The sequence below is a fragment of the Vigna unguiculata genome, chromosome 1 (genome assembly GCF_004118075.2).
Source record: "Vigna unguiculata cultivar IT97K-499-35 chromosome 1, ASM411807v1, whole genome shotgun sequence".
NCBI classification, from domain to species: domain Eukaryota; kingdom Viridiplantae; phylum Streptophyta; class Magnoliopsida; order Fabales; family Fabaceae; genus Vigna; species Vigna unguiculata.
In genome coordinates, this window is record NC_040279.1 from 1676607 (window position 1) to 1687306 (window position 10700).

Sequence of the window (10700 nt, forward strand, 5' to 3'; positions counted from 1 at the left end):
ATATTCTAAGAAATTACTTATATTCTTGTCAAAATATAAGATTATCATGCACCTCTTAAATTATGTTCCTAATAAAAGTTTTTTGATGAAAAGAAGAAAACTATGAACATGGAATCACGTGCACCTCTTAAATTATGGAATAAAGTTCAATAATATAGGATGACATAAACCATTAACTTCAAAAAAGAATTAATCATAAAAAATTACCATAGAGATGTTTTGTTCCTTCCTTGTTGCTTGAATGAAATACTCAGTCAATGAAAGAAAACCTCCTTCTCTGATAAAAGAATATTTTGAACCTGTCACACTTTGTTCTAATATAACTAATAGTCTCACATCATTTAAGAGTCAAGGTCACACTCAATTTAGATACTCTTTTTTTTTTCAAAAACAATGACGAAATTTCACTCTCTAAATAAAAATACTTCAAAAACATGGTAGTTGTTCCTAACGAATTTTATCGTACAGAGACTTGGGTGGGAACATATTAATTATTCCCATACAATATCAAACAGGTTGGTGAAGGGAAATGAAAACACAAGAACCTTCAAATATTCAGGCATTAAACAATGATTTCTCTGACAAGTTGAAAGCAGCAGCATATAGAAAACATTTTCTTCAAACTCAATCTGCAAAGTGAAATCCAGAAATTCACCAAAACATCATACATGATAGATTTGTAAGCTCCATTTGTGAGATGAAATGGCAGATAGTGCAGTATCGTTCGTAGTGGAACAACTGTACCAACTTCTAAGAGAAGAAGGAAATCTGTTGAAAGGGCTTGGAAATGATTTTGCAGACATCAAGCACGAATTAGAGAGCATCAAAGCCTTCCTAAAGGATGCAGATAGAAGAGCTGGAGATGAAGGAGATACCATTAATGAAGGAATAAAAACATGGGTGAAGCAGTTGAGAGAGATATCTTTCTGCATTGAAGATGTGATTGATGAATACATAATGGATGTGGCATACAGGGGCAACCACCATCCACCATGCATAGCTTCACTCCAAAAGATTGCTCACCAAATCAAAACCTTGAAGTCGCGTCATCGGATTGCATCTAATATTCAAGATATCAAGTTAGCAGTTCAAGGAATCAAGGAAAGAAGTGAAAGGTATGTTAACAAGAATGGAAAAAAATATATTACTTTGTCAAATATGTTATTTAGACCAGTTAGTTCTCTATGTAATCTATAATTAGCAATCGATTTAATTACTTATTTGGTTTCTCTTTTCGTCCAAAAATATCAGGTTGGTCATTCGGCTTTTTATAGTTTTAATTTGGTCTCGATTTGTGAAAATTGATATAATTTGGTCATAATTTTGAAAAAATTGATACGATTTACTCCTTTGAGACGGATCAAGAATTTTTCATCAAAATTGATACTAAGATTACGTTAATTACACCAATAAAACAAACTATTATTATTTACATATTCAATTTTGATGAAAATTTTTTGACTCGTTTCAAGAATTTTAACGGAAATGATCGACTTACAACAATTTTTCACAAATCAAAACTAAATTCATCGATTTTCACAAATCAAGACCAAATTGAGATTAAAATAAAAAAAAGAACTGGAGGACCAACTTAAACATTTTTGGACAAAAACAGATACCAAATTAGTAATTAAACCTGATTAATAATTAAACTAATTAAAAGCAAGACTAAAGGGATACAGTTCTAATGATAGATGTTGAATGGCTATATAAGAATGAATAATAGCCTATAAGCCAGAACAATGCTTCTAAATGTATTATCAACTCAACCTTCATCTTTGTAACTTTGCGAGATTTATTTTCTAATTGCAAGTATTATCTCTAACAAGGTACAAGTTTCAATCTGCATTTGAAGATGGATCATTGAGCAGTTCTAGAGGGGCAAAAGATTTCAAATGGGATGACCCAAGAATGGCTTCACATTTCATTGAAGAAACTGAAGTGGTGGGATTCGAACTCCCAAGGGATGAGTTGATTGGTTCCTCAATAAAAGGAAACGACCAACTCTCACTGATTTCTGTGGTAGGCATGGGAGGACTTGGAAAAACAACTATTGCCAAACATGTTTTCAATAATCAACAAGTGAAAACACACTTTTATTGTCGATCTTTCGTGACAGTTTCTCAATCATACACTGTGAGGGAGCTATTGACAGAAATGATACAGAAGTTTTGCAAGGACGCCAATGAGCCTACTCCAAAAGGGCTGCACAACATGGACGATGAGACATTGGTGACAGAATTGAGGCAATACCTTCAGTCAAAGAGGTATTTGGTAGTGTTTGATGATGTCTGGAAAGAAAATTTTTCTGATGAGATTGAACATGCCTTGCCTAATAACAACAAAGGAAGTAGAATCATAATCACCACTAGAAACATGCAGGTTGCAGAGTATTTTAAGAAATCAGTTGTTGTTCATGTTCACAGACTCCAACATTTGTCTCCAGACAAAGCATGGGAGCTCTTCTGCAAGAAGGCATTCAGATTTGAACCTAGTGAGCAATGTCCAACTGAGCTTGAGGAGATGTCAAAGGAAATTGTTCAAAAATGTGGAGGGCTACCACTAGCAATTGTTTGTATTGGAGGTCTTTTGGCAACAAAAGAAAAAAACATACTTGAATGGAGAAAGGTGTGTCAGAGAATGGAGTTAGAGCGCAACACACATTTAAACAGTTTGAAATGGATTTTATCTCTTAGTTATGATGATCTTCCTCACAATTTGAAATCATGCATGTTGTATTTTGGTGTATATCCGGAGGACTACTCTATCAGTCGCAAGAGATTAACCAGACAATGGATGGCTGAAGGGTTCATAAAAAATGAGGAGAGAAGACCAACGGAGGATGTTGCTGAAGAGTATCTGACACAGTTAATAAGTAGAAGTTTGGTTCAGGTCTCAAGAGTTGGATTTGATGGTAAAGTTAAAAATTGTCAAGTCCATGATTTGTTGCGTGATATCATCATCAGAAAAATGAATGAGTTAAGTTTTTGCCACATAATGCGTGAGGATGATGAACTAGACACAGTTGGAATAACTAGAAGGTTTTCCATAGCTTCTTGTTCCAACAATGTGTTAAGGAAAACTAGTAACTCAGGCATTCGTGCTATTTATGTTTTCAAAAAAAGTGAATTGCCTGAGGATTTTGCAGGTAGCTTATCTGCCAAGTTTAAGCTTTTGAAAGTTCTTGATTTTGAAAGCACTATGCTAAGCTCTGTTCCTAATAACTTGGGGAATCTTTTCCACCTGAGGTACCTAAACTTGAGTCATACAAAGATAAAGAGTATTCCTAGATCCGTTGGAAATTTGCTGAACTTGGAAACCTTGGATCTAAGACAGACAAATGTGCAAGTGCTACCAAGAGAGATAAAAAACCTCACAAAATTAAGACTTCTTCCAGTCTACTACAGAAAGTATGAAGGACATTACTCTATGTTGAATTTCACAACTGGGGTGAAAATGCAAAAGGGTATTGGATGCTTGAAATCCTTACAGAAGCTTTACTTTTTGGAGGCTGATCATGGTGGATTAGAGCTTATGCAAGAGCTGAAGATGTTGAAACAGTTAAGGAAGTTAGGTATAAGGCTTGTGCAAACAGAACATGCAAATGCACTATCTAGTGCAATAGGGGAGATGAGGCACCTTGAATCTCTCAATGTAGGTGCTAAAGATCAGGATGAAATCATTGACTTGAATTTTGTATCAACTCCAACCTCTCTTCTGGTGTTGAATTTGAAAGCTCGAGTTACAAAGTTTCCTGATTGGATTCCAAGACTAAAGTATCTTGTTAAGTTAAGGCTTGGTTTATCCAATTTGGAAGGAGATCCACTGGACTCACTGAAAGATTTGCCGAGTCTGTTGCGGCTCAATATGTGGGATAATGCATATGTTGGTGAAAGTTTGCATTTCAAAAGAGGAGGATTTCCAAGGTTGAAGGAACTGGATCTCACTCGACTCAGCAGATTAAATTCTATATCTATAGATGAAGGAGCTTTGCTTGGTCTTGAACACTTCAGATTTAAAGATAACCCCCAAATGAAGGTGGTACCTCATGGCCTCAAACACTTGAAAAACCTTCAATTTCTTGGCTTTGCTGATATGCCAGCTGAATTAGTAGAAAGCATTGATCCAGCAAAAGATGGACAAGATTATTCAGTTATCAAGCATATTCCCCTTGTGCTCATTCGTCAGAACGTGGGACCAAAATTCCATGACTATGAGTTGCGTCCTATTCCCACATTAGCCGCTGTCTGAAATGTAAAGGTACTTTTTCTTTCTCATGCCATTTTTATTCTTGTTCTTATGAAAGTTCAGTTAATTACTTGCTTATATACTGATCAAACATACTATTTTTGTGGCTTTGTTGACAGAAATTCAAATTTGCCCATATTGCAGCTCCCAATAATGATGCACTTTGTCTGTTCATTCTTTTCATGTAGCTTGAATCTTCGAATAAGTTGTTCATATTTCCTTGACTATCCTGCTTTCACTCTTGGAATATGTGAACTCCATGTTAATTTGACTTTTCTACAATTCCATCTAGCATGTTTTAGTATAAAGCACAACTCTATATATTTAAGAATGCAGCAGCAAAACATTGTAATGAGTTTGTAGGTGTTTTTCTTTAAATATTTTTCAACTTTTTTTATCTCTGTTCAATGTGATAGACTCAAACTCACGTTTAGATTTCTAAGAACCTCTAATCCACTACACAATGAAAGTGCTTCTTTGTTCCTCATATAATAACGTTCACCACCAACCACTCACATTACAAGCTTCTGGTTATCACCAGATTTGAAAGCAATGATCATAATTTTGAGTGAAAAAGCTACAGAAAAAGGCCAAATGCACCAACTAACTGACACTAACCAAAATATAAACAGTGAAAGTAAACGTTAACCAAACAAAACGCAACTGAAATATCAAACAGAAAGGAAAGACCTTCTCCTAACATTGACCAAACATTGTTGTCCCTCAGTCAAATTCACTGTTTCATACAGCAAACAATTACTATGGCCTAATTGTTGTCACGACATAAATTAGTAGTTTCCACTTCCATATGATTGAAGTCTTTCAAAGCTTTCCAAAAAGCTTGATTTTAAGCAATTTCTGGAGTAAAACACTCTGCTATAGTTGAGGATGGAGAACCGGATCTTGTTTCTTGAAACACCTCACTACCAAATGAAAAGATAAAGGTTCAATAGAGTACTGATTACATTTTGAAACCGCACTTAAAAATATAATACAAAGTGAATATCTACAGTAGCTACCCTTTCCAAAACATACAGAACAAAAACAAAATAACAAAAGGCACAACTGACAAAACAAACAAAAGGAAATATTTTGTTGTTGTAATTGACTGAGAAAGCAAAAGAGAGAGAATGATCTTAAAGTCAAGGTGGAGGGTTGAGAGAAAAATCATTCACAGTTTTAGATTGGATGTTTTGGAAATGTATTACGAATTCTACGATCTCAAAATTCAAAAATATTATTTGGGCTTGGACAAACCAGAATTCTTCTAGTGAAATGTATATTTTATTGTTCAATCTGAAACTTATTTCGTTCTAACCACGACGTAAAAGGTTACATTTCATCTTCCAAAATGCACGATCCATAAAAACACTAGAATTCTTATACTATTCCAGAATGTTTAATCTGAACAAAAAATGGAATACTTTCATTATTGTTATAATATAATAAGGACAAATCAATCATTTTAAATAAATGGGAACACAGAAGAAATCATGATGCAGGAGGAAAAAACCATCACAGGATCCCATGAAAGTCCTGAATCACAGGAATAGTAAACTTCAGTAGAAAAAATGCCTGGTCATGGTTTTAAACAAAGAAAATTGGAAGCCGTCCAACAACTGTACACGTTCCTCTTCGTTGACTTTAGAGATTAAATTTCCTACAAACAGTATACCCAACGAAAGAAAAAAGGTAAGAGGCACCATATTTCTGAAATGCTTATGCTGGATACATGAGAACAGCATAATTGAAAGGTGCGAGAGTAAGACTGAAATGGCAGAAGCTGCGATTTCTTTTGCATTGAGTGAAGTGTTCCAAATTCTAAAGGAAGAAAAAAAGCTGCTGAGTGGCATTAACAGAGATTTTTTAGACATCAGAGATGAACTAGAAAGCATCCAAGCCTTCCTCAAAGATGCAGATAGAAAGGCAGCAGATGAAGCCAACACCAACGAAGGAATCAGAACTTGGGTAAAGCAGGTCAGACAAGTGTCAGTTCGTGTAGAAGATGTCATCGATGAATACCTCAGGGTGATTCATCAGGTCCCCTGTCATGGATTTGGAGCTTCAATTTGTAAGATTACAAACCTGATAAGAACATCGCTTTCCCGTCATCGGATAGCCGTCGAGATTCAGGACATTAAATTGTCACTTTCTTTAATCAAGGAAAGAAGTGAAAGGTACAAGTTTCAAGTTTCACAAGAAAAACCATCAAGCAGTAGCAGAGGTTGGACAACAGAAGGTACTGGATGGAATGATCCCAGAATGGGTTCCCTTTTCATTGAAGAAACGGAAATGGTAGGATTTGAATTACCAAGAGATGAATTGCTTTGTTGGTTGTTGGAGGGCGAAAAAGAGCGCACATTGATTTCAGTGGTGGGGATGGGGGGTCTCGGAAAAACCACCCTTGCCAAACACGTTTTTGACAGTGAAAACGTAAAAAACCACTTTGATTGTCGTGCTTGCATCACAGTTTCTCAATCCTACACTGTGAGAAGGATATTCAGAGACATGATCAAGCAATTTTGTAGGGAGACAAAAGACCCTCTTCCAGAAATGTTAGAAGAGATGGACGAGAAGACGCTGATTTCTGAATTGAGGCAATACCTGGAGCATAAAAGGTATTTGATATTCTTTGATGATGTATGGCATGAAGATTTCTGTGACCAAGTTGAACTTGCCATGCCCAGAAACAATAGAAGCAGCAGGATCATAATCACCACCAGAATGATCCATGTTGTTGAGTTTTTCAAGAAGTCCTTTCCTGTTCATATTCACAGCCTACAACCATTGCCTTCTGACAAATCATGGGAACTCTTCTGCAAGAAGGCATTTAAATTTGAGCTTGATGGGCAATGTCCGGCAGAGCTTAAAGGAATGTCAGATGAAATTGTTGGAAAATGCAAGGGGTTACCTTTGGCGATTGTGGCCATTGGTGGTCTACTTTCAACAAAATCAAAAACTGTGTTCGAATGGCAAAAGGTGAGTCAAAATCTCAACCTGGAGTTGCACCGTAATGCCCATTTAACTAGATTAACGAAGATTTTATCTCTCAGTTATGATGACCTGCCTTACTATCTGAAACCATGCGTATTGTATTTTGGTATATATCCTGAGGACTCCTCCATTAACCACAAGAGGTTAACTCGACAATGGATAGCTGAAGGGTTCGTTAAATCCGATGGGAGGGCTCTAGAACAAGTTGCGGATGAGTACTTATCTGAGTTAATTTATAGAAGTCTGGTTCAAGTCTCCTGGGTTGGGTTCGAAGGGAAAGTGAAAAATTGTCAAGTTCATGATTTATTACACGAAGTAATCGTAAGAAAAATGAAGGATTTATCCTTTTGCCACTTTGTGCATGAAGGTGATGATGAATCAGCCACGAGTGCATCAACAAGACGTCTATCTATAGACACTAGTAGTAGTAGTATCAACAATGTGTCGAAGAGCACCAACTTCACACACATCCGTGCAATTCATGCTTTTGGAAAAGGAGGAGCGGTTGAGCTTTTTTCAGGTCCTTTGGCTTCAGAGTCTAGGGTTTTGAAAGTACTAGACCTTGAAAGCACATCCTTAAACTATGTCCCCAGGAATTTAGGGAACATTTTCCACTTGAAGTACCTGAATCTAAAGAATACTAAAATACGGTCTATTCCCAAATCTGTTGGTAGGTTACAGAACCTAGAGACCTTGGATATAAGAGAAACTCTTGTTCATGAGTTACCCAGTGAAATAAACAAGCTCAAAAAGCTAAGGCATCTTCTTGCTTTCCATCGAAACTATGAAGCAGAATACTCTCTTCTGGGATTTACAACTGGTGTGGTGATGAAAAAAGGTATAAAAAACTTGACTTCCCTTCAAAATCTTTGCTATGTGGAGGTAGAACACGGGGGAATAGATCTCATCCAAGAGTTGAGATTCTTGAGGCAGTTAAGAAAGTTAGGCTTGAGGCGTGTTCGGAGGGAACATGGAAGAGAAATCTGTGCTTCAGTGACAGAGATGACACACCTTGAATCACTCAATATCACAGCAATAGGTGAGGATGAAATCATTGACCTGAACTCTATATCATCCATACCTCAACTTCGACGGCTTCATTTGAAAGCAAGACTGGAGAAGATGCCTAATTGGATTTCAAAACTAGAGTTTCTTGTTAAGATGAGGCTGGCTTTATCCAATTTGAAAGATGATCCCTTGAGATCGCTGGAAAAGTTGCCGAATTTGTTGAAGCTTACTATCTGGGACAATGCCTATGCTGGTGAAATCTTGCATTTTCAAAGTGGGGGGTTTCGAAAATTGAAGGAGCTGAATCTGGCTCGCTTGAACACAGTAAGTGCTATCCTCATAGATAAAGGAGCTTTGCTTTCTCTGGAATATGTTAAGATTACCAAAATCACTCGTCTGAAGACGGTACCCTCAGGCATCAAAGCCATGGATAACCTCAAAGTTATTGACTTCTGTGATATGCCAACTGAACTTGTTGAGAGCATTGATCCACAAAACGGCCAAGATTATTGGATCATCAATCATGTTCCACTTGTATTCATTCGTCGTTGGATGGGACCAAAACTCAATGATTTTGAAGTTCGCATTATTCACTCTTCTACTAAGGAATTATTAACAAACTGATAATGCTTTTAACGTCTATTATGAAGGTACATACTCTTTCCACAGTATTATTTATCTGGCATGATTACACGATCATTAAAACTATTTCCATTTTCTCTAATACAGACTCTGTCATACCCGTTAGGTGAATTGTATATCTAAGCAATTATACAAATTTCTTTGTATATACTTTTGGTCTCAAAAGAAGAACCTCTTAGCAAGAATGAACGTATCCAGAAATTTATATATTCGAGAATCATTTTATATAATAAAAAATTTTAAGAGCCAAAAGCTATTTGATGACAAATTACAGGAATTGAATCACATAATTTGTTTAGTAGTGATATGCAACTAGCATTTTACTTTCTAATATAAATTATTTGAAACAAACTTTTTGTTTTATATGGAGCTTGATGTTTTACAAACTATATAGTTAAAGAGTTAATTATATTGCTATCTAGCCAAAAGCAATTTTTTTTTTTCTGAAAATAAAATCACAAAATTATTGATCCAAAAATTTTTCCTTTCCAAATGCAGATCTAGAAGAGATGCAAACTTAAATGAATACGGACTTAAACAAATATTTATTGAATTTGTAAAAAATTTTAACTTAATCCGACTCGAATCTGTGATGGGTTAAATTGACTCACAAGTTATAACCCAGTTTAACGGCGGTAATATCAATGTCTCCGGTAAATGGAATTTCCTTGTGTATTTACAAATTGCCATATACTGTCCGGAGATAAAATGTATCCTTCAATATTATTTGAACAAGTAATAACTAATACTTCATTATTATTTTTTTTCATGTCATGGTGCTTATTGCAGGTTGTTGTTGTATTCGAGACTTGTTCATTTGAATGGACAATTTGGTCTTCATAATAAAGAGAAACGAAATTCTTTAAAATTTTGGGATTTGTTTGTGATGAAGATCCTACACTCATGGACACTTTATTGTTCCTTCTTCCTAGACAATTGTAGTAGCTTTGTTATTTTACAGGACTAATTTGTTTTGTTACCGGAATCAACTCTTGCTTACAGTGCCCCTACAGTGTATAAAACTATCAACCACAGTTCCATCCTTAGATGGTTAATCTAATAGGGATGGCAAAAGAAAATCAAATGCGGCAACATACGAAAAATCAATCACGCAAGAACTTCACATTTCTCTCAGAAGTTACTTACATTGAAAATAGATTCAATAACCTACTTCTTCTACTCTAGAAGACTATTATCACCTTTTGGTCCAAATTCGAATCACGTGAACATGCATTAATATAAGCACAAAAATCAAATAAAACGATCGAAACAGGCTGAGGAAGTAAACAATGAAAGAAACGAGGTCATCAGTTACAAGATCAGTGAATGATAGACCAAACAGAAGAAAAAAAAAATACAGATAAAAGGCGATGAAAATGAGGAGAAGAAAGGAAAAATCCTATTGCGTAAACATATAGGCGCGTGTGTATACGATTTTTTTAATTATACGTAATAATATTATATTATAATGCGATGATTATATAAAATAAAATTATATTTATTAAAATTAAAGTGAAATATATTAGAAAAATGAGAAAATAATTTTTGATAAATAAAAAAAGTATAAATAAACGATTTTATAAGAAAATTATAAAAATAACAGTCAATTTTTAAAAATTTAATAAATAATTATACTTTAAAGGATAAAATTGATATTTTGAAGTGTGGACGCAAAAGAGAAAATCTTCTTTATATGAGTAAAATTGGTATTTTAAAATTTAAACACAAAAGAATAAATCTTCTTTATATTATTATTATTATTATTATTATTATTATTATTATTATTATTATTATATATATATATATAT

At 34.9% G+C, this 10700-nt stretch overlaps 1 protein-coding gene across 1 annotated transcript; it reads left to right on the plus strand.

The window, feature by feature from the left end:
* Window positions 1-314: 314 nt before the first annotated feature.
* On the plus strand, window positions 315-9871 carry LOC114181831. Its single transcript, XM_028068427.1, has 4 exons — window positions 315-1115; window positions 1830-4245; window positions 5815-8900; window positions 9682-9871. The coding sequence occupies exons 1-3, from the start codon at window positions 703-705 to the stop codon at window positions 8872-8874; spliced, it is 5889 nt and encodes a 1962-aa protein (XP_027924228.1). The 5' UTR covers window positions 315-702; the 3' UTR covers window positions 8875-8900; window positions 9682-9871.
* Window positions 9872-10700: the final 829 nt, after the last annotated feature.